Genomic DNA, 25,598 nt, shown 5'->3' on the forward strand with positions numbered 1-25,598 from the left:
AATGGGTGGCAGTGAAACAGTAAAGCAGATAAATATTTATAGAAGTCAGGAGAGACAGGAATCACTAAGGAAAACATTTCCCTTGGCTGTGGGCTTTCTGAAGAGTTTCTGCCCTTGTATTTTAGCTTGTCTACATTCACTCACAAGGTGTTTTCTCCTCTGTGCTGCTGGGGTCCTGCTGGAAGTGAGGAGTGTGTCTTAGAATAGGCTAAATTCAAATGACACTGTAATACAACAAATTGAAACGAATAAAGTGAATTTTGTTGGAGTCCAGCTGAGTTAAATTGTGTATGAATGAAATGGGGGTTTTTGCTTTCTGTGCTTGCCCGTTCTTTATGCAATTATTCTCCATTTAAAAATACAAATTGACTTTTAAATCTGTGACACAGATTCAGAATGAATGCAAGGAGGTTCTACTAAACCATTTTGTATCAATTTCCTTCGTTTTACCCTGCATTTACTAATGGGCACTTCTGACAATCCAGCCATTTGTTCTGTTCTCTTGCAAGAGGCAGCAAAGGCTTCTTGTGAGTCCCAGGTTCTGCTGTCTAGATGTGCTTTTTATCTGCTAGGTTGTGTCAAACAGCAAAGAACCTAATTCTGATCCACAGACATTCACATTTAATTAATTTCAGTAATTGACAATGTTTAATTAATGACTTGCTCTGTCAGTTTTTTAAACTGGATTTCTTGTATCTGTCAAAGGGGATATTATTTTAAAAACTGAAAATTCTTGCACTGAAAAGAATGGAAAAAACACCCATCCACTAAACAGCTGCATTGGCAGGGAAATTTTAAATTTTAATTAATTTTTTAACTTTAACTATTTTTACTAATAACAAATTTTAACTTTAATTAATTTTTAATTAACTTAAATCTAAGCAGCATGGCTGCATTTGGGTGAGCAGTCCAAAACAAGAGAATTCTGAATATGACAGTGTGTGCATTTGGGAGGAGGCAATGTGTACATATGCTTGATTCTTTTGGTAAATATGCAAAGCAAAGGATCAGGGGCACTGAAAAGCATTTTGGTCATTTGCAGCCAGCCTCTCACCTGTCTCCTCTGGAGCTAATGCAGGCTTCCACTGCTGTGCACCCCACAGTTCCAACCTTCTACCCATCCTAAAACACTCCCTGGGATCACCCTGGTGTCACATTGAGCCCCTTGGAAAGGACCAGCCTCAGGTGGAGCATCACTACAGTTGTCACTTCAGCCTGGCATGAGCTCCTAGATCCACATCCTAAAATTAAAATGTCCTATTTTGACAGTTTCTCTTAAAATCTGGAGTCAATCTCTTCTCTCTGCCTACCCCTCCTGAGTTCAACACACACAAAAGTGTATCAAAGTTACTACTTTTGTGTAAGAAAAAAGAATCCCACAGCGTTTCTTTGTAATAACTGTTCAGCTACAAAATTTTATTGGTCTCCTTCTATGTTCCCTCTAGAGGATGTAATGCACAAAAGCATTGCCACGGAACATATAAAATTACAAATGAAATTTATTGTAAAAAGTAGAATGTCTTCTAGACTGGTGTCAGTATTTATTTCATTCATAAACCAAAACTGCAGGTATAATATATTCATTGTCAGCAAGTTCATGTGTGTAAATTGCCATCCAACAGTATTGACTGATATAAGACAGATATTGAAAAGACAATTTAAATTTACTCTTCCAAACATAAACTGTTCCACAAAAGCACTGTAAAAACTCCTTCAAAGTTTTGTGTTGTGCTTCACATTTATGGTTAACTACATAATTTGGTTGTGTCATAATCCACTGTGTTTGGCAATTTGGCATTAAAGGCCTGCAAAGCAGATTGGATCCTCACCACTTCACTGGTAGACAGTTTGAGTCTATGACGGAGCAAGCAAGAGAAGAGGTCCAGGCGACGTTGGCCGGGTGGAGAGAGTTTATTTACACGATCCCGAATCTCCAACAGCTGCAAAAGTGCTGAGTCCTGTGAGCCCTGAGTGTAGGGGTAGTCCAGCTGCAAAATCAAGTCTCGAATTGCTTCTGGGTCGAAGTGCATGCTGTAGCCAAACACTTGGATGTTGTTGATTTTCATGTAGCCCAGATTTCTGGAGGGATCGATAAATTCCAGGGGTTCGTAGTAGATGCTCTCGTTGCCGTTTGGGCCGTTCGACTTTATTCGACTCCTCAAATAGATGTGCACAGTTTCAAAAAATGTCTTCCACTTGTTGCCCAGAGTCAGCGTCCAGTTATAGCACTGAAGGGGTAAGTCCAGCTTAGTCCGCTCCCAGTCTGGGAAATTATTTTCATTCACAGGCATAAACCAGCTCTCAGAGTGGCTGCCCCCAAAAGGGTTGATATAAACAGCAAGGACGGGCTCCAAGGTGCTGTTCTTAGTCAGGCAAATCTGCAGAGAGAGGCCCAGTATCATATGCACCAGGCTGGACTTGTACTTGTTGCTCTTGAGGGTGAGGAGCATGCGCTTCCTCCAGGAGGGGTCGAACCAGCTGTTGAGGCGCATGTCGTTGCTGATGAAGATGGCGTGCACCTCGATCCTCCTGTCCGTCTTCTGCAGCAGATACCTCATCTCCAGGTCCTGCAGGTCCGTCTCGAAGCCGATGTAGTGCTCGGTGGAGTCGGCCACCTCGGGCTTGCAGAGGCCCTGGCTGAGCATGTAGCCGGCGTTGCAGGCGCCGCAGCGCGTGCGGTTGTCGGGGGCGCAGCTGAGGCAGGCGGGGCCGTCGCCCAGCGTGCAGGGCAGCGGCGCCTGGCACGCCACCTGGTCGTTGGGGCACGCGCACGTGTGCGTCTCCTCCGAGAAGCTGCCCAGCAGCCCGTTCTCGTTGCAGTACAGCAGAGACTGGATGCGGGTCAGCCAGTAGTTGGAAGACCTGCAGCATGGAAAAAAGTTGGTTTTAGCAAGGATTTGAGCAAATATGGGTTTTAGCAAATATGACTTGGACGTATTTTATCAATTTTAAAGAGAATATATTAGTAAGATATATGTATAATGTAATTTAATATTATATATATATAAATAAAATAATATAAATTTGTTATATTTTTTAGACTTTTAATATATGTACATATTAAATATATATATTGTGTATAAATATAATATAGATAAATATATATTTTTCTCTATTATATATAAATATCATATATATAGATATATATTTATATATATTATATAAACTTTGTTATATTTTATAGACTTTGTATAGACTTTTTCTACATTATAAAATATATAATATATATAATATAATATTATATTATAATATATATAAATACACATAAACTTTGTTACACTTTATAGACTTTTTAAAGACTTTGTATAAATAATATATATTAATATATATTATATTAATATATATTACATTAATATATATTATATATATATATATAATATTATATTAATATACATTATATTATATTATATTATATTATATTATATTATATTATATTATATTATATTATATTATATTATATTATATTATATTATATTATATTAATATATATAATATAATATATATAATGTAATATAATGTATGTAATATGTATCATATAATGCAATATACATATAAAATATAATATATATAAATATATATTGTATAAACATTGTTACATTTAATAGAGTTTTTACAGACTGTTATATTTTATTAATTTTAGATATAATAAAATATAATATAATATAATATAATATAATATAATATAATATAATATAATATAATATAATATAATATAATATAATATAATACGGGGAAGGACTTGGTTTCCTGAGGTAAAAGTTCAAATTAGACTGCAACACATATATAAATAATATAATATAAACTTTGTTATATTTTATAGACTTTTTATAGCTTTTTTATATTTTATGAATTTTAGCTATAATTATATATATAATATATATTATATATATAGTGTCTATATCATATAATACATAAAAATATATAAAATATTTTTTGTTATTTATAATTTATCAATTTTATAGGAAGAGGAAAATAAAGTTGGTTTTAATGTCAGGTTAAGGCACAATAGCATCTTCTGTCAGATAGATACAGGTATAAATTTCCTCTTAACATTGCAAAATCACAAAAGAAAAGTTTCCTTATGAACCCACAGGCATGACAGGAACGTTTAGTTCAGATATTTGCTTTCTCTGTCATGGAAGCCTGACAAAGAACCATTTTCTGTAACTGTCTTCAGATTAACATCTTCAAATCCTACGCAGTTGAGATTATTTCTGTGTGTTCTATTTGACCAAAGAAGATTTTAGTGTGTATCTAAATATCTACAACTCTACTGTCCCTCTATGCTATTATGAAGATTTTTTTTTTTTTACTAGCTGGAGCTGCATTGATTTACAGACAGTGAGCCAAAATTCTTTCCTAGAATAGCAACAGATCCCCACTCCCCACCTACTAAAGAGATTCTTTAGACAACTTCCAGCACTGCAGCATCTCTACAGGAAGCCAAGCATGAGCATGTTGTGTTTACTTTTCATCTTTGGGGACAAAATTAGAAGATCACTTTAATGTTCTTCTTGTCATCTCAATTTGGTTTCACTAGGAGGAACAGTTAATGTCCTACATCACACTGGGAAAATATACTGAAAGCAACAGTTTAGGCTGATGAGGCACAGCCACTAGAAGAATGACAATGGGAAGAGCAGAGCTACATGGAAATAGTCAGAAAAATTATTTTCTTTGCATTTTTTAAGTCCTATTATTCCCAGCAATGCACAGTTTAAAGAACTTGTTTTGTCTGCTGCAATCAGATCTGTTGTTGCCACATGAATGATGATGGTTGTGCAGTTTCTTCCCCTTTCATTACATTGTTTTGGAGAGAAAATACAAGACCCTCATTTACTCCTGACTGACTTCTAAGTCACATCTGAATTTGCCTCAAGGAGAAATCCATGGCATCTCAAATTATGATATTTAAGAAGCATGAAAATAAATTTCAGTAAAAAAATTCTGGTGACTTTTTAAATCTTTTTATTTTTTCCCTTTTTTAGGGCAGGATCTTGGTTGTTCAGGGCTGGGGGTTGATATGACTATAGCTCTAGGCATTTTCTAGAAGCATAAGTAAATATAATAACATGCACAACATGAACACACCTTATCATTATTCTTCTTGGTGATTATTTGAAAGTCAGCATTAAGCACAAATATTCTGGGTGAGCCAACCACATTCTGGGTATTCCAGCCACAGGATGTATAAAACATTGTTTTTTTCTTTATTAATTATGCAATCTACTATTTCAATGATTATGAGAAGCAAAATCTCTAAAGTCACTTCTTTTTTGTTCTCTTTATTTTTAATGAGCCTACCTTCCTCCTTTTATTTTGTTAGGGAATACAAGCAGCAATTTAAAAATCTGTGTGAAATTTCAAGCTGCAAAATTAAGTTTTTTTCTATAACTTAGTAAAGTTGTTTGTAACTTAGTACTATCTACCTTATTTAAACTGCTATGCCTTTGATGATTAGCAGTTGCAAAGAGGTCAACAGCTTTAGAGGGAAGGAGGTTATCTCCTTATTCCAGTGAAGTTCAAAACAATTACATTCTAATATTATTGCCTTCCTTTGATTTCTCTTTACCTGATTTTAAACAGAGAGATTTCAAGAAGAATCTGCTTATACTTGTCTTTGATTATTTAAAAAATACAGTCTATTAAAAAAAAATAAAAACTACTTCCTTACTTAACTGCTTGTTTTAAAATTAGTCATTAAGGAATACTGTTACTCTTTGTAAATTTATTGCTTTCAGTGGAGCGAATTAAGTAAATTATGCAAAAGTACATAAAATGTGGGTGATACCTACTTTATTTAAGCAACTCATCCTTAATTGGGTAAACTCACACTGGCACATCACTACAAAATTATTCCTTTTCTCCTAGAAATTCAAGCTGAGATAAATTCTGGATCCTGCAGGTAAGGGACAGGTTTGATTGGAAGCAGATGTGTCCTGCAGGTCACATCTGGCTGAACAGCCAGTGCAGCTGAGGCTGCCACAGCCCCTCTGGGGATGGTGGCACCTGGGGACAGAGAGGGCTCCAGAGAAGGTGAGAGGTGACAGCTCAGCTTCCAGACTTGCTAACCCTGTGACAAGGGCTCCAAGCATTGCTACCTTGGAGCTGGAAAATAAAGCATCCAGGGAGAGAGAGGCTTTCCAGTGTGGTTTGGAACTGCATAATCCAGCTGGAATTGGATGATCTTCAAGGTCCTTTCCAACCCAAAATGTTCTGTGATACATTCTGTGCAGGAAGTGGTGCACCATGGGGATCTGCTCTGTGCCTGGACATGGATGTGTGTGGGAAACAGGCAGATTTGGACACACTTCCAGTACTGTGACCTCCCTGACATTACAGAGATGTGGTGGATGGACAGAGAGTCCTTGGAGAAACCAGGTAGGAGGGGAACAGTTGCACTCCCCAAAAAAAGAAGCCTACAGAACTAAAACCTCACTGCTGAACAAGCATGGACTGGTTGGGATCTCCAGGGCAGGGGTGAGAGCAGAGGACAGTGAGAGGAGCACTGTCAGAACCTTTACACACCATAAGAGAAAAGCAAATGCGTGAAGCCTCCCTGAACTCACAGAATTCACAGAATGACCAGATTGGAAGGGACCTTCAAGATCATCCAGTCCAACCCAGCCATAACACCTCAACTAAACCATGGCACCAAGTGCCACATCCAATCCTTTCTTAAACACATCCAGAGATGGTGAATCCACCACTTCCTCAGGCAGGCCATTCCAGAACTTTATCACTCAGAACCAGAGAAAGCAGCATGACCAAAGGTGCCCTGGGCAAGGCTTGAAAGAGCTCTTCAATTATTCTTTTAACAAAAAAAAATTAATATTTGATTTGGAAAATCACACATGTTGGCCTGATGAGTTAGTTTTCAAAACCCTGGGGTGTAGAACCAGCTTCCAAAGTTAATGAAAACAGCAAGAATAGTCCTGGTCCCTCCACTGAGCTTTAAATAAAAATGGAATGCTTGAAACACCTGTGTCTTCTTCATCCTGCAAAGTTATGTGATAATTTATAATCAAAAGCTATTTCTGGTCATTCGCACACTTGAAATCACAACTTTACTGTAAAGTTGTAGTAAATTAAAGTAAAGAAGTAAATTTTTAGTTTAATTAAATATGATACTTTGTGAGTACAGGATACTTGTCAAATTATATATTGAATTACATCTTCCTATAAATTGTTTGGAAATTTTTAAACTTCCTTTGTTTATTAATATCAAATAATTGAAATCAACATTTTAAAACCATCACAAAAGTACCAAATAAGTGCTAAATTTGGGCTTAATTTCTGTGAAAACATGACTAGTGATTGTCCTGTTAGTAAAAAACCTGTTGTCTCTATAAGAAGAGAACCACTGCTCTGACTTATGAACACTGAGCCAAGTAACCCTTCCAAATCCCAAATTCCTGCCTTTTAGTTAAGACCCCAAAACTGGATCTCCATTATTCTGGGGTTTGAATCTCACCAGTGACTGCAGAGAGCTCCTGCTCACACAAATCACACCTCTCAGGGAAGAACAATTCCTCCCTCCTCATTAATAATAAAAATAATAATAATTCCTCCCTCCTTATTCCTCCTTGTCTGATCAAATATGTCAATGTGAAAATACCTGGAGTTGAATGACAATATTCCACAAATTTTCTCAGTACTTGGAAGCAGATTGTTAACTAATTCTGCTTCAATGACAACTTCAGCTCCAACTTCTACTCATTTCCTACTCTGCTGCAAGCTCAGGCTACTGTTGCAGGATGAAGAGACTCCTGTGGTTAAATCTGCTGCCCATAAACTGCACCAGCTTTCAGCTGGAATGCTTGCAGGGGAAAAGAAAGCCTGCCAGATAATCTCACTTTTACACAAGCATGGTAAAAAATATGATAATCCTAGGGAAGTTAATGCAGCAATTAACACCAGCCAAGTTTCTGATGAGAATCTTAATGATAGACATAAATCATAATTCTGAAGTGCATTTAAAATATTTTGCAATTCTTTTTCTCACTATGAAAAAAAAAACTTTACTTAAAACCAGGATTGTTTTTACTAGAGCAGTTACAAGCTTAATCCAAACCACGTGCCTATTGCTGCTCAGCACACTGTAACATTAAATGTAAGAACAAAGCACTATGGTCACCCTATAGAATAGCTGGAGCAAGTGTTTAATCATGATATGACACTTACCTCCTTCTCTGCCTCACTAAGTGCTTAACATCTGTTGTACATCAGATGGCTCAGTAGCAGATGATGAGTACTCAGTGAGGCAGATGCTAAGTAAAAAAATGAAGACAATTTAACAAGAAGAGGAGAGGCAGTAAAATACCCATTACCTACTTTCCCCTTCTTTGGAGGCCAAGTCCAGTATAAATCTGTGAGACAGCAACATCAGCACCAAATGCACTTACAGCCATCTCTACAACACCCTACTCTGGACCAGGTGGATTTACATTCTGGGAAGGACAAATCAGACTCCAAGTGCTTGGTTTCTGTGCTCTGATTCAAAACAACCATGATGGCTGCTTAATTTGATAATGGTCTTTATGAGAATGTTGTTTTCTTTTAGGAATCAGGGTTAAACTGCCAACTGCACAGTAGCCAGGAGAGCAGTGAGTGATTGTAGAATCACAGAACCACAGAATGGTTTGGGTTGGGAGGGACCTTAAAGCCCATCCAGTGCCACCCCTGCCATGTGCAGGGGCACCTTCCACTGTCCCAGGCTGCTCCAAGCCCCATCCAGCCTGGCCTTGGGCACTGCCAGGGATCCAGGGGCAGCCACAGCTTCTCTGGGCACCCTGTGCCAGGGTCTCACCACCCTCACAGAGAAGAATTTCTTCCTAATATTTAATCTAGCCTCTCCTCTGGTAGTGGGAAGCCATTCTCCCTTTTCCTGTCACTCCATCCCTTGTAAACAGTCTCTCTCTTTCTTTCCCTTCAGGCACACTGAGCTCACCCCAAAGCTGCTCCAGGCTGCACAATCCCAGCTGTGCCAGCCTTTCCTCCCAGCAGAGCTGCTCCATCCCTCTGCCCATGCTGGTGCCTCCCCTGGGCTCTCTGCAGCAGCTCCAGCTCCTGCCTGTGCTGGGGCAGCTCTGCAGGTGGGGTCTCACCTGAGCTCAGGGGCACAATCCCGATCCCTCCCCTGCTGCCCAGGCTGGGGCTCAGCCCAGGCCAGGGGTTCAGGGCTGGGGCAGCTCCAGCTCTCACCCCCAGCACCCCCAATCCTTCTCCCAGGGCTGCTCCAGCTGCTCCTCCCAGCCTGCACTGACCCCAGGGGTTGCCCTGAGCAGCCCTGGCTGAACCTCCTGGGGCTCCCAGGGCCGCTCCTGGAGCTTGTCCAGGGCCCTCTGGATGTCCCCCTGTCCTTCAGGGCTCTCACTGCACCCTCAGCTTGCAAACCTGCTGAGGATGGCCTTGATCCCTCTGTCATTAGAAGATTAAAATGTTTTTAGTTAATTCAGCCTCACAAAATCACCCCCCACTGAAATGAGTGTGCCTGCAATCATTTTCCTGTGGCTGACGTTACAGGTGTGGCAGTGAGACTCTTGGTGACACTGCAAATCCCACTGCCAAGGGTGGCACAGGGGAGCAGTGCAGCTGCTCTGAATTCCCAGCTCACAGTTTCGCTGCTGCTCTCTCTGCCTGATCCAGGAACTTTCAGGCTGACCAAAAGGTCTGGGTTATATGGGCCATGGTTAACACAGAGTAGAGTAAAGCAGGGAAGGACTGTGATGTTTTTCTAAATGAAATGTAAAGAGAAACCTCTACCTAAGGGATGCCTGCTAGCATACACAGAAAGGACATTAATTAGCTGCAGAATTTTAATGGAAATGTTGTCTCCATATGCTGAAATTGCTTCCAGCATGGAAGTGGATGCAGTAACTAAAGAAATCTGTCTCAGTGTGAGGATACTCTGTGGTGACTGGATGAACCTGGAGCATGCTGCTGGATTATGTTGCTGGGGCTGTACACAATCTAAACTGAATCTACTTTGAATTATGGAGCCAAAATACATTGTTTTCCCTGTTAATCACATTTAAGGAGAGTCTTTCCAGATCCCCTAGCCCTCGTGCCACCATTCTGCAGCTGTTGTCTGTGCCCCTCAGGGCTGGTACAAAATCAATAATACATGTTCTTCCTTTTAAAATCCACATAGTCTTTATATCAAGAGAAGTAGAGGAATTAAGTCCCTACATTAAGTGGTTGAAACCTTTTGCATCTCATAGAGAAAACTGCCATGGGTTTCATGATATTTCAAGCTAAACAATATTTTGGCACGAAAGCCAAATGTAATATTTCAGAGGATTTTTCTATTTGGTCTGTCATGAATTGATTTACAAAGCTTTGTACTTTTAACTATGCTGATGTTACACCCTTATAATTCTCATAGTAAAATTTTTCTACTATGAAACATTTCTGCCACACACACCCCCAAAAGAATAGTTATTAAGAAGAAAAAAATTAAGATAGTAAATCCACAATTCTTTTGACACAGCCCTAATCATAATGACCGTTGTGGTATTTTTAATTGGAAATCAAAATGCTTTGTAGCACCAAATATTTATGTAAAGGGAGACAAATCAGAGACAAACTTTGAAAGCTTTTACTAAATAATGATCCAAAGTTCAGCAGGGACAAAGGAAATACACAGAAAATTAATTGAAAGAAATCAGAGCTGTTAGGAAAATTAAGAGTCTCCATGTAAAGGAGAAAGAAACTTGCCACACACATGCACAAAATACTCCAACCAAATACCTCCAAACCAGCCAACCAATGTGTGCTTCTGGGAGCCCCTCACCTGTTGGGTGTCAATGTCTGTGTGTTTGTAGTGCTAGATCTGTGAAAAACTGGCCTTGCCTCCCAGACTAGCCACTCATTTTGTGGAATTTTAGATGGAATTTTCCAGATGTATCTTAAAGTATTCATGTAAAAAAAATAATTATGGAGTTATTATAAGGTTTAACTAGATGCTCTGTGACACTCAGGTTAATAAACCCCTTTAGGGGACTGGAAAAGTAACAGCCAAATTTACTGCAACGTAATAATCATTTTTGTGTGCGAAGGAAAAACTGGGGAAACATCACAATATTGAACAAACTGAAAGCAAACACTGAAATGCCTTTACTTTCCCAGGGAGAGGTGAAATGAGGGTGTGATGATGCTGTGTGCGTTTCTGTACACAATCCTGGAACAGTTTAGGTTGGAAAAGACCTTTCAGATAATCCAATCCAATCCTCCCCCATGGGCAGGGACACCTTCCACTGTCCCAGGGTGCTCCAAGCCCCATCCAGCCTGGCCTTGGGCACTGCCAGGGATCCAGGGGCAGCCACAGCTTCTCTGGGCACCCTGTGCCAGGGCCTGCCCACCCTCATCCTAAAAGGAATTTTTTCTCTATGCCCAGTCTAAATCTACCTTCTCTTATTTTAGAACCATTGTCCTTTATCCCCTCACTACAGCCCTTCTTTAAGTGTCCCTGCATATTTCATATAAATCCATAAAACCTCACTCCATACAAATCTCACTCTGTATTGATGTTGCCCAGCGTATTTTCCCTGCTTTTCTGCCAAACTTTCCCTCTCAGCTGGATTTATTAGCCCCAAAAGATGCTCACATTAATGTAGAGCAAGGGCAGCTCTTTGCTCTGTTTTCAGCAGACCATAATGTAAAGGTAAAAAAAGAAAGAAGTGAAGGAACACCCCAACTTGGAAAAAGGGAGAAAAATTAAATAGGATTTTGAAATGAAAACTCCTTTCACTGAATAATTTAGGATGGATATGTAAATGTAGCTAATTCAGGGGTTTCTTTGAATTTTAATATGTATATATAAACCTAATTTCAGTATTTAATCTCTGGGAGGAAGGGAGCCAGTAGCAGCTACCAAGACCAACTGGATTCCCTTGTCAAGATCTTGAGGCCAAATGCACAATAATAGTTCAAATTGTTTGTGTGAGCTCCACTGGCAACAATAACAAGAGGCACCAGCAGCTCTAGTAGGCAGTAGAAATTCTGGAATTAATAAAAAAGTAGCCTTGACTGAAAGCTCTTTGTATACAATGCAGCAGATCACAAAAATCTATTGAAGATGAGAACAGTGCTCTGTGTTTTAACTTCAGGTAGGATGAAGCAGCATCCACTTTTTTGGAGTATTTTCTTCAAAACAGGAGTAAAATAGAAAATTCAGAGACTGGAGATAAATTCTGAGCTAAAGCCTTTCAATATACTGTAGAATAATCACAAATTAAGCAAAAAGGCAATTGGTAGGGTTACTGAACCTTAACAGACCCACAAAAACCCCACTGCTGACAAAAGCATCCAAAGTTTTAATCATGGTAAGGGGTAAATCTGGATATGAAAAGAGATTTAGCACCAGAAAAAGCAGCCATCAGTTCCAGACTTTGTGGAATTAAACCTCATTATTCCAGGTAAAAGCAGAGCCTCATTAACAGCCAGTAGCAGAAAGTCCATGATTACATCTGTGAAGCTGATACAAGACCATTCCATCTTCTCATTTTCCTACTGATTTTGAGACAGGACCTTTAGTCCTATTTTAGGCACCTTTATTCCCAGATACAAATGACTGAAATAAAACAAACAAAAAACAAACAAACAAATAAATAAATGAAAATCTGTTTCTGCAAACTTTGTGGCAGTTATAAATGTGGAGCTGGGGAAAATCTGCTTTTATTTCTGTGTGATGATGGCTATGGACCAGCCACTTGCTCTTTCTTTTGATAATGATCCTTATTTTTTCCCTGCTGTTTCCTATTTGGATTATAAATGTAGTTATCCCTAAAAGCTACAGGAATATAAACAGCAACAATCTGTCATTTTCTTCCATTGTGCAGAACCAGAAGGATTACAGCAAAGCAAGAATCTCCCAGACAAGAGTAATGGTCTTAATTAAAGAATACAAAACTCAGCTCTGTGTTCATACCTCACTTGTCATGTTATTAAACAAAATAAACCAAAATAAAATTGTGAGGTCAGTGTGCTTTTTTCTCTAATTTTGTAATAGCTGAAATAACTATAATTTTGAGCAAACCCTTAACATTTTAATACAGGCACAAAACACATTGAAGAAGAGAGGTTTGGTTTTCTGCCATGGTATGTTTGAATAAATTGCAAAGACACCCTTAAATTTCTGAAGGAAAATTAAAGGCTGTCCAGAAAAGTTGGATCCTGCTGTTTCAAAAACAACATGTATTTCACTTCACTTAAATTTGTACAATACTAGTAATAATATGTCACTTGTGTAACAGTCATAAACAGAGAAAGTATTAAAATAAATGGCCAAAAGTTGCATATGTCTATAATATCAATTAGCAGACAGACTTGCAATAATGCTTATGACAAATACCAAGTGATTGTATCTCCTAGAACATTTTAGCATTCCTCAAACAATCAAACCAACAGCCTGAAATCCAATATAGAAGGTGATAGAAAGGGTAAAACGAGAGCAGTTTTCTACATGTTGATAGAAAAATTAGTGTACATAACAGAGTGAGGGGCCAAAGTCCCACCTTGGAAGATATGGAATTGTGATCTGCACCACTAGAGGAGCTCTGAATCACACCCTGAAGCAGTGACAGCTTTTATTGCAAAGAAAGATCCTGTTACTCCTAAAATGCTATTTTTCTACACAGCTAATCTCCTTCTGATGAGTTCATCCCCTACTGGCATTGTATGCCTTTAAATGCCATCACATTCAATGGTAGAAAGAAAATCTCCCCATGCAGAACAGCTTCCTTGGTACCTTGACATTTGTATTTAAGGGAATATAATTAAAAACACACACACAAGCCCATCCCAAACAACAACAAAAAGCTGACAAAATACCCAACATGTTGGTCCTCTTTAAATTCCTCCTTTTTAAAATTAGCAGGCTGCTACAGAAGGAATTAATTTAAGGACCTTGTCTTTAACAAAGAATTCCTAAGTGTTCACATCAATAACCAAAAGTGGATTGGAGCAGACAAGATTTCCTTGTAGGAAAAGAAAAAAAAAAAAAAAAAAAAAGATCTGTTGGAGAATCTGTTTTTCTGACATGTGATGTATGAGCCTCCAACACAGAGCCTCCAAAGGCATTGGTTTTAAGGCATATTTAGCATTCTTAACAGAGTTATTCCAAGAATCTTGAATTTTAATCACAGTGGGACACTAAAGGCTCTGGAGGAATTCTATCATTAACAACGTCTCTAGTATAATTTAAATAAATACATATATATGTATTTTTATATATATAATATATATATTATATACATTATATATTATATATATTATATATAATATAATAGTATATATGATATATTATATATTATTATATGTAATATCATATAATATATTTTATATTATATATTTTTAAATATATTAATGTAATATATATTACATTAATATATTACACATATATATATGTAATATATAAAAATACATATATACCTATACACACATTCATATATACATATATACATATATATATATATATATATATATATATATATATATATATATATATATATACAGAACTTTCCTCAATACCCCAGACACTCTCAGAAAGGTTTATCTGTCCCTTCCAGAAAAACTAGATGAAAATCAGGGGAAAAATCAAAAAGCAAAGCTACAAAAATCCTCTGAAAAAAAAACAAACAGCTCCTCCCAAACACACACTCAGGGGCTCTGAATGAACCAAGGGAACAAGGGTCATGATGGCATGAGGGGAATGGTGATGATACTAATTAATGGAAATGAATGATGAAGAGATAAAATTGAATTTTTTACTGAGGCTAGAGAAATGGCAAGGAGCTCATTTTCTTTAACAGAATTCTACACCACCTGTAGCTCAGTATCTTTGCACTTTAAACTCTTGGAGCTCATGAAGGTTGGTTAAATTTTAAGATTATGAATGAGGTCATGAAACACGAAGGATATCACAGTGTTAGCTTTTAAATATTTAATTACAGGGTAAAAGCACTGCCAAAATGTACCCAGAAGGGTTCCATACATTCTTAATATTGCACCTTCTATTGTATTTATAGTAGAAGTGACAACAAAAGCCTGAAGACATGATCCTTAGTGAAAAAATCCAACCTGCTTCAAGAGCCTTTGCCTTGAGGAGATCCCAATCCAAGTGCAAACCAGACCAAATAAATAGAAATGGGCTGTAGGGTGTGCTCACAGGGGGTTTAGAGCTTCAGTGAGGGATGGGGAGGACTGGAGGGGGATAACTGCAGAGCCACGAGCTGAAATACAAGTCTGGATCTTTATCACCCCTCTGTGATGCAGAAGATTTCCTGCTGTGCAGTGAGTACCACTGAATAACAAGGAATAGCCACAAAAATAGCGCTGATGTCCTCAGGCAAACACATCAGCCAGGATTGCTCCTGTTTGTCCAACACGTGGGGTTTGGAAATATCTTTGACATGGATTCTAGTGGATAAGGTGGCTTAGCATTTGTATTACAGGGGAGTTTGCAGATTTTGGTGGGATCTCTTTCAGCCTGCACTTTGTCGGGTCATTGATGACTTTTCCCTCTTCCCAAGCTGTGGTGCTCCTGATGGACAGCGAAGGTAAGAGGGTTTGTCACAGGCAGGTAAACAGGGCACAAACACTCTCACCTTGGTGAGCAATTCCACTGCCTCTGCCACACCATCCATCGCCAGAGGCAAAAGGACTGAGGAGCCCAAATCCACACACAGCCCAGTGTTCCTCACAAGGCTGTTTACAGCCAGGATCAACATCCCCAGAAAGTCAGAGAAAAATTGGCTCTGCTCAAATCCTTTCTTGGATTTTGAAGCTTAATCTTAAGAGCCAAACACTCCTTCTCCAAACCCCAAACTGTCCATGATACAAGGAGAGCAAATGAACATTGGCTTTACATCTGGCAGGAGTTTTACAATCAGTGCTGTTTATTGCAATAAAGCAATTACTAGTCAAGCATTACTATTATCTGAATGCCGATTACTCCCTTAATCTATCTAATTCACCTCACTATGGGCTTGCTCCAAAAAAAATTATGGCAGTAGTAAAAAGGACCCCTTTACCTTGAGAGCATTCCTGATCAATCACTTACATAGTCCTAATATTTTTAACACCAACCTGTAGCTCTGTGAGAAACCACAGGAGCTCCTGCTCAGTGATGTAATTTTAAAAGTAATTTTAAGAGTTGCACCTGTTCTTGTAACCAGCAGTATATTGCCAGTGATCCTTATTTACTCAAATAAAACTTGACTGAATTCTTTTAAAACTCTACAGCAGTTTTCACTGGCTGTCTTTAGTTTCTATGGAAACACATTCAATTATTATTTTGTCACACAGGACTGAATTGCTGCATAGACTCCCCACCACAAATGGGCACTTGAACTCTTGAATATCTCTACCCTCAGCTCCAGAAATAAAGGCTTGTTTGGTACTCAAAGACCATTTAGCTTCCCAGCATGAAATGATTGTGATGGGGAGAACATTTGAATTGTCCTGGCCTAATCTTTAATGCATCCTACTAAATCCTGCAGCTTGAGGATCTCAATGATTTCCCATCTCCTAGTTGAGGATGATATTAAGGTAAAAATAACCATTATAAAGAGGAAGATAGGGTTGCTGTGGGAGAAAGCTTCATTGTCTTGCCAAGGGAGTCGTTTTCCTATTGATCTGCAATGTGATTGATTCTTCTGCTTAAAATATTCTGCTGAAGTTGAGTTCAGCATGGTTGTTGAGGTTGTTTCACAGACCTTTTAAACTTTGGCCTCTTTAGTATAGTTTATATTTTCCTCTTTTATGGTTTGCAGGTAATGCTGTTTAGCATGTAAAACACAAACCCATAAACACAAACCCATTAGATGGAGGGCAGAACAACATCTGTAGTGCCAAGGTATAATCCCCCATCCCCAAATCTTGGTGTTGATCCTCCAGGTAATCCTGAAGTGAAGCCCAGTCCTCAGGTACAGAAACAGGAGGGGAGCTGTAAGGTTGGCTGAATTCTGCCAGAAGACCCTGCAGAGATAATTCCTGTGGCCTTTCCTAAAGCATGAACCATGACTTGGAGTCAGGACTCAGCTTAGAGACAGAACTGGACTTTAGATAAAACAGACACAAAGTGAAGAGATGACCAAAAGTGCAAAAGGCTGCTGCAGAAACCTGGCTTAGCATTGTGGCAGCAAAAGAAAAATAACCTTTCTCAACTCTCATACTATTCTGCAGCAAAATTACATTTATTTTAATGTTGGAAAGCATTTCTTAATTTTTTTTCCTTGACTAATTTTAATTTCTGCTTAAGGGGGTTGTTTGTTTTGTTTTTTAAAAATATTCATTTATTTATTTTTCTTTATATATGTTCTCTTTGGAGCACAGAGGGGCAGTATCTTCCATAAAGAGACTGCTAATTATGAACACCTTGTACATAACACTGACCAGGTTTTCCTCTAAGTATTACAGGGAGATTCATTACTAATACATGAAAGATGGTATGCAAACTTTTTTCTAGGCAAACTCAGCAAATCTTGAGGAAAATACATAATAACCATTGTGCTGGGGATTGCCTTATTCTGGTTCCAGACCCAGAGCAGTTAGGGAACAGCTCTCTTATTTGGGAGGAGGGTGGAAGCAGCATGTTGTCCCCACATCAGAGAGATGGCAATGGATAAAACATGACTTTTCCTCCTTTTGCCAGTGATGATTCACAGTGCACATGGCTACCATGCTTTTCCTCCTTGAGCAGAGATCTTTCTCAGAAGTGATTGATGGATGAGACTTTCTGCCCACAAAGGACACCATGCCAAGGACAAAGAGACCCAAAAGGGTCATAGGAGGTCACATCACAGCGAACTCACAACTAGCACACATTTTCCTTTTCCCTTTCCCTTTCCCTTTCCCTTTTCCTTTTCCCTTTCCCTTTCCCTTTCCCTTTCCCTTTCCCTTTTCCTTTTCCTTTTCCCTTTCCCTTTCCCTTTCCCTTTCCCTTTCCCTTTCCCTTTCCCTTTCCCTATCAAATACCAACCCTAAAACAGCAACAAAACCAAAGAGAAGAGAAATCCTGCAAATTTACAAGTGCAAATATTTGGGCTCATCCCTAAAACCAGGCTATCCCTGTATTCTGTGCAGTTACCCCCAGTCTCTTATTTATTTGTCTTTTCATTCTCTCACACAGAAAATGGCTCATGAATTTCTCATGTCTCAGTTCAGTTGCCAGAGACCTTCAGCCCATTCCAGTGTGTTGAAGGCACCAGTCACCTGTGTGTGACATTTTCAGAGCCTTTGAGCAGCAGGGACTGAGCTGAGCTGTACAAAAAAAAAAATCAGCTTCTCTCCTCAGGCTCCACTACAAGGTAAAGGATTGGTGGAGGTGCTGTTCCAGACACCACTCATGATTCTCCTGGTTTGCTGCTACAGGAGTGGAGTCACTGAGCAGTGAATTTAATTTAGTGCATGAGCAGCAGTCATGTTCCGCATGACAATAACTTGCAAATACTTTCTTAGGCACTACATTTTCAGGCTCAGGGAGCCCTCTCCAATTAAAAACAGATTGTCCTTAATAGAATCTATAAATGTGAACTAGAGTGTCTGTCCTATTTTCTTTTGCTAGATTTTTTTCCCTTTGTAACAAGTTTAACCCAACTGTTTTCAGCTTTATTGTCCTGATAAGACAGCAAATTCCATTTCCTGCCATCTGTTGCTAAATTTGCTCTTTTCCACATGATCACTAGGTATGTAGTGGGGGGAACTTCTGTTTGTTACTTTGGAGAACTTACTATAGATAGGCAAAATGATTCTCACATTTTTGACTTGCCAAACCCTACCCTGATGGGTATTTAATACCAATACTAAAGAAAAAGATGTTTAAGATTCTGCTCCTACATCCTCTATTTTATGAGGCACTTTGTCAGCTTCAACTGTTTCTTCAAACTTACAGTTTATTTTCTTGGATGTGATGGTTTTTTAAGCTTGTTTTTTTAAGTTTATTCAAGTGGTCGTTTGCATTTCCTATTAACTGCTTATGTTATCCCTCTGATTTTGATGGATCCCTCATTTCAATATCCAGGAATTTGTAGAGATTAGTAGTTTTGCTGTAGCACTGTTCCAGTTACTCTCATGTGGAGATAAATTTGCTCTTTCTGTTTACCCTTAAATCTGCACATAATTTCTTGTCAAACTCACACCTCCTTGGTGTTCTTCAAAAGCTGGAAAAGAGAATCCATCCATGAGGATTGTGCTGATAATAAAGAGATATCTTAAAGCAAATGGAAAAAACAGCAAATAGATGTGCATAAATTATTTGAAACAGAGGGAATTTTAGGAAAAAATGTGGTCATATATGAACATAGAGTTTTCAAGTGTGAGTATCTCCTGGTTTCTGGTTCTGAGGCTTCCAATAATCTCACTGCCATTTAAGTGTTCTCATTTGGGACCCCAAAGGAACCTTGTTTGGCTTGTTTTGGTTTAATGTTGCATGTGCTCCCACTTGGATTCTGAGGGGAAAAAGGTTTATTTAGTAGCACTGTCTGTCAGTGCTGCCTACCATTCCTCTGCTATTTCTGCCAACATGATCTGGAAGTGTTCAGGTAATATCTAAAAAATTTGGAAAGGGTCAGAATTATCAAGAGCATTGAGTTTCTCCATGTTTTATGAAAATAGTAAGAGAGTCCATAGAATGGAGAAGCTGTTAATTTGCAATGTGAGCCCAAATAATCCATAGATTCAGATGGGAATTCAGCAATGAGAGGCTAATTTATAGAGAAGCAGGACTTGATAATTTCAGCACTTACAGAACTATTTTCTCCTTGACTAATTTTTTCCCCATTTTAAATTAAAAAAAAAATCCTGAAAAAAACCTCAAACTATTATTTCAACATATTTTTAAAAGCATAAAGAATCAGAATATGTTTTAACCATAGACCACAATATGTTAATAGGCATTTACATTATTTATCATTCAAAGGGTTTTGCTAAGGTTGGTATATTTGCATTATTCCTACTTGTTTTGAGGCAAAGCAATATCACCTGTTATTATTCGTTTCTTGCTGACCTGCTAAATATTCCTTATTAAATTTATGCTTCTCCTAGTGGGATCTGTCCTTATAAAAACTTAAGGAGCACAGAAGTGGCACTGCAGTAATGCATGGAAAATAGTTCAGTGTTTAGCTTTAGTTAAGTACACCATCATTGCCTCGTAAATGTGTGCAATACCATATGCTTACGAATAAACAGATGAAAAAATGGAGATTTTCCACAGAAAATTGGGGGGGGGGAGTGATTAAAATACAGGTAATATTTTCTCTTATTCATTCACTAAAAGTGTAACACATCCATGACAAAATAAATATTATTACAGTAAATTTGGTATTGAGGCCATGTCAGCAGCTGATCTGGTCCTTAACATACATTCTGAATAACACAGGCTACAGAAAAGTGAAAATAATGAGTATTATTCTTCTATTGAAAGTAAATTTTAATAGCCAAAATCCTACTCATTAAATTTTATTTGTGAAAAGAAACTTTAGAAAAATTTTAATTATTTATGGCTAATATTCTTTGTACTGTATCTCTTTGATATCTGCCAGACTGAGAGCAGGATTTTCTGCAGATCAATTGAATTCCTGCTGCAGAATCAACCTGAATCCTTTTAGATACCTATACAGTTAAAATTAATGAAATTAGAGTATTAATATTTAATTACTGATCCATTTATATTGTCTCACAAATAACAGCAAAAAGGAATGGGGAGAAAAACTTAAGTGATAAGAAATTTCTCTTTTTGTGACTCAATTCCTCACAAGTAATAGAATCAAAGATAATGAATCAAGGAAACATTTATTCTTTATGAAAAAGCAGTTTAATTTAGAGAGTCACCATAAGGGAGAACCATGATTCTTTTGCCATGAGATCAGTGGGCATCTTCCAGCTGATGCCAAGTGTCCATTAAAAACTCTTCTTTTATGATAGGGTTTTCACATGACACATGGCAGCAATTCCAATTCCAGCTGGGTTTCAGCAGAGTTTAGATGGCTGCAAATTTTTATCTTGCAATTAGTGGGCAATGAGAACCATAAGTCAAATACCCTTTTATGCAGAGCTTTTCACATCTCTATTAATATTTTTCTCCTCCATATCTATATAATTTCTGTACCTCTCACCTCTCTCTTGCTGCTCAGGTCATCCAGGTGCTTGTGTACAGTTTCCAACATGGATGCAATGCCAGGACACCCTGGGGCAAACCTTTATGCTCAAAAACCTAATACCCTTTTTTGCAGAGCTGTTCACAGCTCTATTATCTATATATAATAATATATTTCTCCTCTATATATATTATGTGTGTGTGTGTATGTATATATATATAAAATGTATATAATATATATTATATAATATATATAAAATATATTTTATATATATATATATTTCTCCTCTGTATCTACATAACTTCTGTACCTCTACCTCTCTCTTGCTGCTCAGGTCATCTTGTGTACAATTCCCAACATGGATGCACTACCAGGACACCTTGGGGCAAATCTTTAGGCTCAAAAACCTAATATCCTTTTTTGCAGAGCTGTTCACAGCTCTATTAATATATTTCTCCTCTATATCTATATAACTTCTGTACCTCTCACCTCTCTCTTGCTGCTCAGGTCATCTTGTGTAAAATTCCCAACATGGATGCACTACCAGGACATTCTGAGGCACATCTTTAGGCTCAGGTGTTCTCCTTGAAACCTTTTTCCCACTCTCACCATGTCTTTGGGGCTCAGGGAACAGTGGCAGCTGTAACTGTGGTGCTCAGGTTACCTGTGCCCAGCCCCAGCCATGCCCATCACACCTCCACAGCCCACCTGGGCCACGGGAGCTCAGCAAATATCCCTTCATGTTCAGTCAAGTACTTGCACCTCTTCCAATATTTTTATGATGGCCCCAATGTCCCCCAAACAGCTTTCCAGGTTTTTTTATGTTCCTCATCCTCCTTGAAGGGTGAATTCCACAGAGGAGGACTGAGCTTCTAGGAGTACATTTCCTTTTGTAAGAACACGGGAGCTGTTAAGGCTCCAGTCATCATGTAGCTATTCACAAGTGCTATGCTACAATAATCCACTTTTATGGGAGTTTGGAAGATGAATATAAAATAACATAATCCCCAGCTGTGCTGTTATGTGCAAAGCCATCCCATTAATCACACTCAGTTTTACTTTACAGCTTAAAGGTATGCAAAGTGGTGCTGCCATTCAGGTGCCTCAGTACTGGCAGTTGCACACCCTAACTGCATTTTAAAAGCTATCTTCTCAAGAAATTAAGCACTCAATCTTTTCCTCTCCTCCCGTGGAAATGGTAATTCAGCACCCTCTGATGTCAACAACATATGCAGAGCAGCCAAAAGCTCTAGGTGAGCAAATGAAACCTCAGCACTGTGACAGCCTCCAGACCTGAATATAACATGTTAAACACTTAAGAAAAACCCAGAAGTAGTTCAATAATTCTGTTTCTTTATGGGTTATCTGAAGTGATTTCAGATCTGCACTTTTCATGAGGCTACTGAGCACAAATGGCAAACCCACATCATTATGGGTACAAGAGATGAGAACATTTGGGGTTCACAAGTATGAATTCATGCTTGACTGATATTGCCAATAAAGACATTAAATTCTTCTTGGGGCCTGTGGGAGCTTGCAGACTTAAGAGTGAAAACAAGTGATACTTAGAACTGCTCACTTCTTTCCTGGAGCTGAAAGCATTGATGGGATGGCTGGATTTGAATGGTGACCAAGCAACTGAGTTTAGATTTTTAAAAAAAGGATATTAATTAGATTAGGCATTAGGAAAAAATCCTTCCCTGCCAGGGTGGGCAGACCCTGGCACAGGGTGCCCAGAGCAGCTGTGGCTGCCCCTGGATCCCTGGAAATGTTCAAGGCCAGGTTGGACAGGGCTTGGAGCATCCTGGGCCAGTGGAAGGTGTCCCTGCCCATGGCAGGGGTGGCACTGGTTGGGCTTTGAGGTCCCTTCCATCCTAAACCACCCCATGATTCCAGGATCTATATGACAAGGTCAGGAAGAAAGGAAACAACTGGTTTCTGGTTTTTTATCTGGTTACTACTTTTTTATCTGATAGTTGCAAACCAGTTTTCTACTAAATCATCAAGGCAACACCTCAGATCAGACCCTTGGAAATGATGGGAACCACCCTCTTCTTCCAAAGTGGGGCAAGCTCTGCAACTCAGAGGGATCAGTCTGTGATGTACACCCCTAAAATGAAGTTTCTCAGAGAGTAACAGCAGAATCACAAGTCAGAACAGGAGTTATAAACAGGAGTTATCACAAGTCAGGAGTTATAAAACTCCTGAGAATGGACTTGAGAAACCCTTTTTTTTTCTTTTGAGAGGCAAACTTCTGTGCAACATAACTTGTATACTCAAGAAGTTTTTACTTGACAATTACAATTTTGAAGGAAAATTGCATACTTTTGTTAAAGAAAGAGTTCTTCAAATGTTCTTTTTATCACAGGTAAACATGAATATGATTTTGTGTGTGCAGTGTTGTATATTTTAGATCAGTTTTTAAGGATTACGATCTGCAAAGGAATTTCTGGTGGTGTTTACTATTAGGGTTAGGTATTTAAACCAGGAATGGCATACAAATTTTGTGAATTTCATAGACACAGGATGTTAGCTCCATTTCCTTATCAAGAAAAGTGAAATGGGGAACAAGAACATAGTGAATGCTCTCGCAAACTTCAAAGGTGAAATAGATTAAATAAGTTTTTTGTGACACAAATTTGAAAGTTCGGGTGAGATGTGTGATCCTCTAGATTGTGAGCCTCTCAATGTCATGGATTTCACAAATGCATGGCACCATTCATCTGAATTTCTCTATAGAGCTCTATAACCAGATGTCTGTCTGCTATTCAGCTAAAAAAGAAGAAACAGGCTCTGGAGTCATTATTAGCCAAGATTCACAGGTGCCTCGTGTAGAAACCCTCTTTATAAAGCTTCACTGCTCTGTGGCAGGACACTAATCTCTATTCAGTGCAGAGAAATTCTGCTTTTCACAGACAGAGGGTCTATTTTGGTCTTTGAAGTTAATCCAACCCTAAGTTGCAGCAACACTTGGAAACCCAGATGCAGAAATTCTGTATAGACTTCCTTTTAAATATTCATGGCTGGAAACCTGTTTCTCTACTTCTGTCATTTCAAGCTGAGGATTCTGGCTTTTATGGACTTTTGCTCGTCTCTTAATCCACAAGTAAAATGTTTTCTCTCCCCACAGTTGATGTTATATCCAAATGTGGGTGTACATAGAGGAGTAAGTGGGAATATGCAGCAGATGGTCAGCAGAAGAAATAAAAAATCACTTAATGTCCAACAACCAAGTGGCAAGACTCATTAAACCATGGGCTGGACTCAGCAAGACAGAAACTGCTGCTCAAGGGTTTTGTGAGGTATCAAGGGCTAAATTGATGAAACAGAAAGTCTGCATGCTGGCCTGGGATTTGCTACATTGGTCTCTGCTCAGAGCTTATTTAACTGAAGTTTTGTCAAGGCAGGCTGGGCCAGCCCCGTCAGCAGCTCAGCTTTCCATTTCCCAGTGCCTTGCTCCCATCTTGGCCACATTTGCCAACTGTCTGGTTTATATTTATACTCCATCTCAGCCATCACTCCAGGAATGATCCAACCCAGTAGCGCTTGCTGCAGATAATGCACTGATGAAGCAATCTACACAGATGGTAAGCTATCAACTTACATTAAAAAAATCATCAGTTATTGTTCCTAATTTTTTCCAAAATTAAGGCAGCTTTGTTCAAAAATATGTGGAAAAATATATGCACAGTTTCAAGGACACGATGCCTTTGGGCTCTTCTAAGGCCAATTAAAGACTAGTTTAGGATTTCATCTTCACTACCATCAACCAGTGTCTTAAATTTGGAAGATTTAAAAAAACCCACAACAAATTACTAAAAGTTTAAGGAAATGATCCTAATATCAGATCCTGTTGGAAATATCACTGTTTAAAATAAGGAATGGAAATATAATTAAATTTAACAAAGAAATTTAACAAAGTCTAACCCATGTTGATAGAGATTTCTAATTGCTTTTTAAAAGGCAGTGTCTTTCAAAGAGGTAAATTCATTCCAAATTTCTTTTTTAACACAAAGACATACATTAATTTTAATTAATGCAACAAATGCTGATGTCTGCTGTACTTTTATGTAACAGGAGAGGTTTGAGGCATGTTGAAGTTTTTCCTGTCATACGAGTAGGGCAGGAACTAATTATCTAAGAATCTGAATGACTAAAAAGCCACATAGGAAAATAATAAAAAAAATTTAAAACTTCATGATTTTTATAACAAAAACCTGGAGAAAGTAAATTTTGTGGTAAATATAGTGGCAGTTTCGCAATGAGCGAAACAAAGCTTGCCTTTCTGTAAAAGTTGTAATTACATTAATAATTTCTTGAGTTTTAAGCAAATAGATTCATTGCAAAGAGAAGGCGATTCTGGGTGGAATTCAGAGAAGGCTTTAGATTGGTTTAGGTCATCTTCTCATTTTAATATCTCAACTGTTGAGATAAGTCAGTTATTAAAGATAATACAATAGAACTATGTTAGAAAATTAGCAAGTGTCCCCTTTTGTCTGG

General features: G+C 38.3%; 1 protein-coding gene across 2 annotated transcripts in view; it reads right to left on the bottom strand.

Annotated features, from left to right (window-relative positions):
* Positions 1–1,481: 1,481 nt before the first annotated feature.
* Positions 1,482–25,598, bottom strand: part of LOC136560263 (BMP/retinoic acid-inducible neural-specific protein 3) — a 202,186-nt gene continuing 178,069 nt past the window's right edge. For both annotated transcript variants that reach the window (XM_066555985.1, XM_066555986.1), the window contains exon 8: positions 1,482–2,862. In XM_066555985.1, the coding sequence (XP_066412082.1) occupies positions 1,746–2,862 (1,117 nt within the window). In that variant the 3' untranslated portion in view covers positions 1,482–1,745. The remainder of the gene's footprint in view (positions 2,863–25,598) is intronic.

Source organism: Molothrus aeneus, chromosome 9 (genome assembly GCF_037042795.1).
Source record: "Molothrus aeneus isolate 106 chromosome 9, BPBGC_Maene_1.0, whole genome shotgun sequence".
NCBI classification, from domain to species: Eukaryota; Metazoa; Chordata; class Aves; order Passeriformes; family Icteridae; genus Molothrus; species Molothrus aeneus.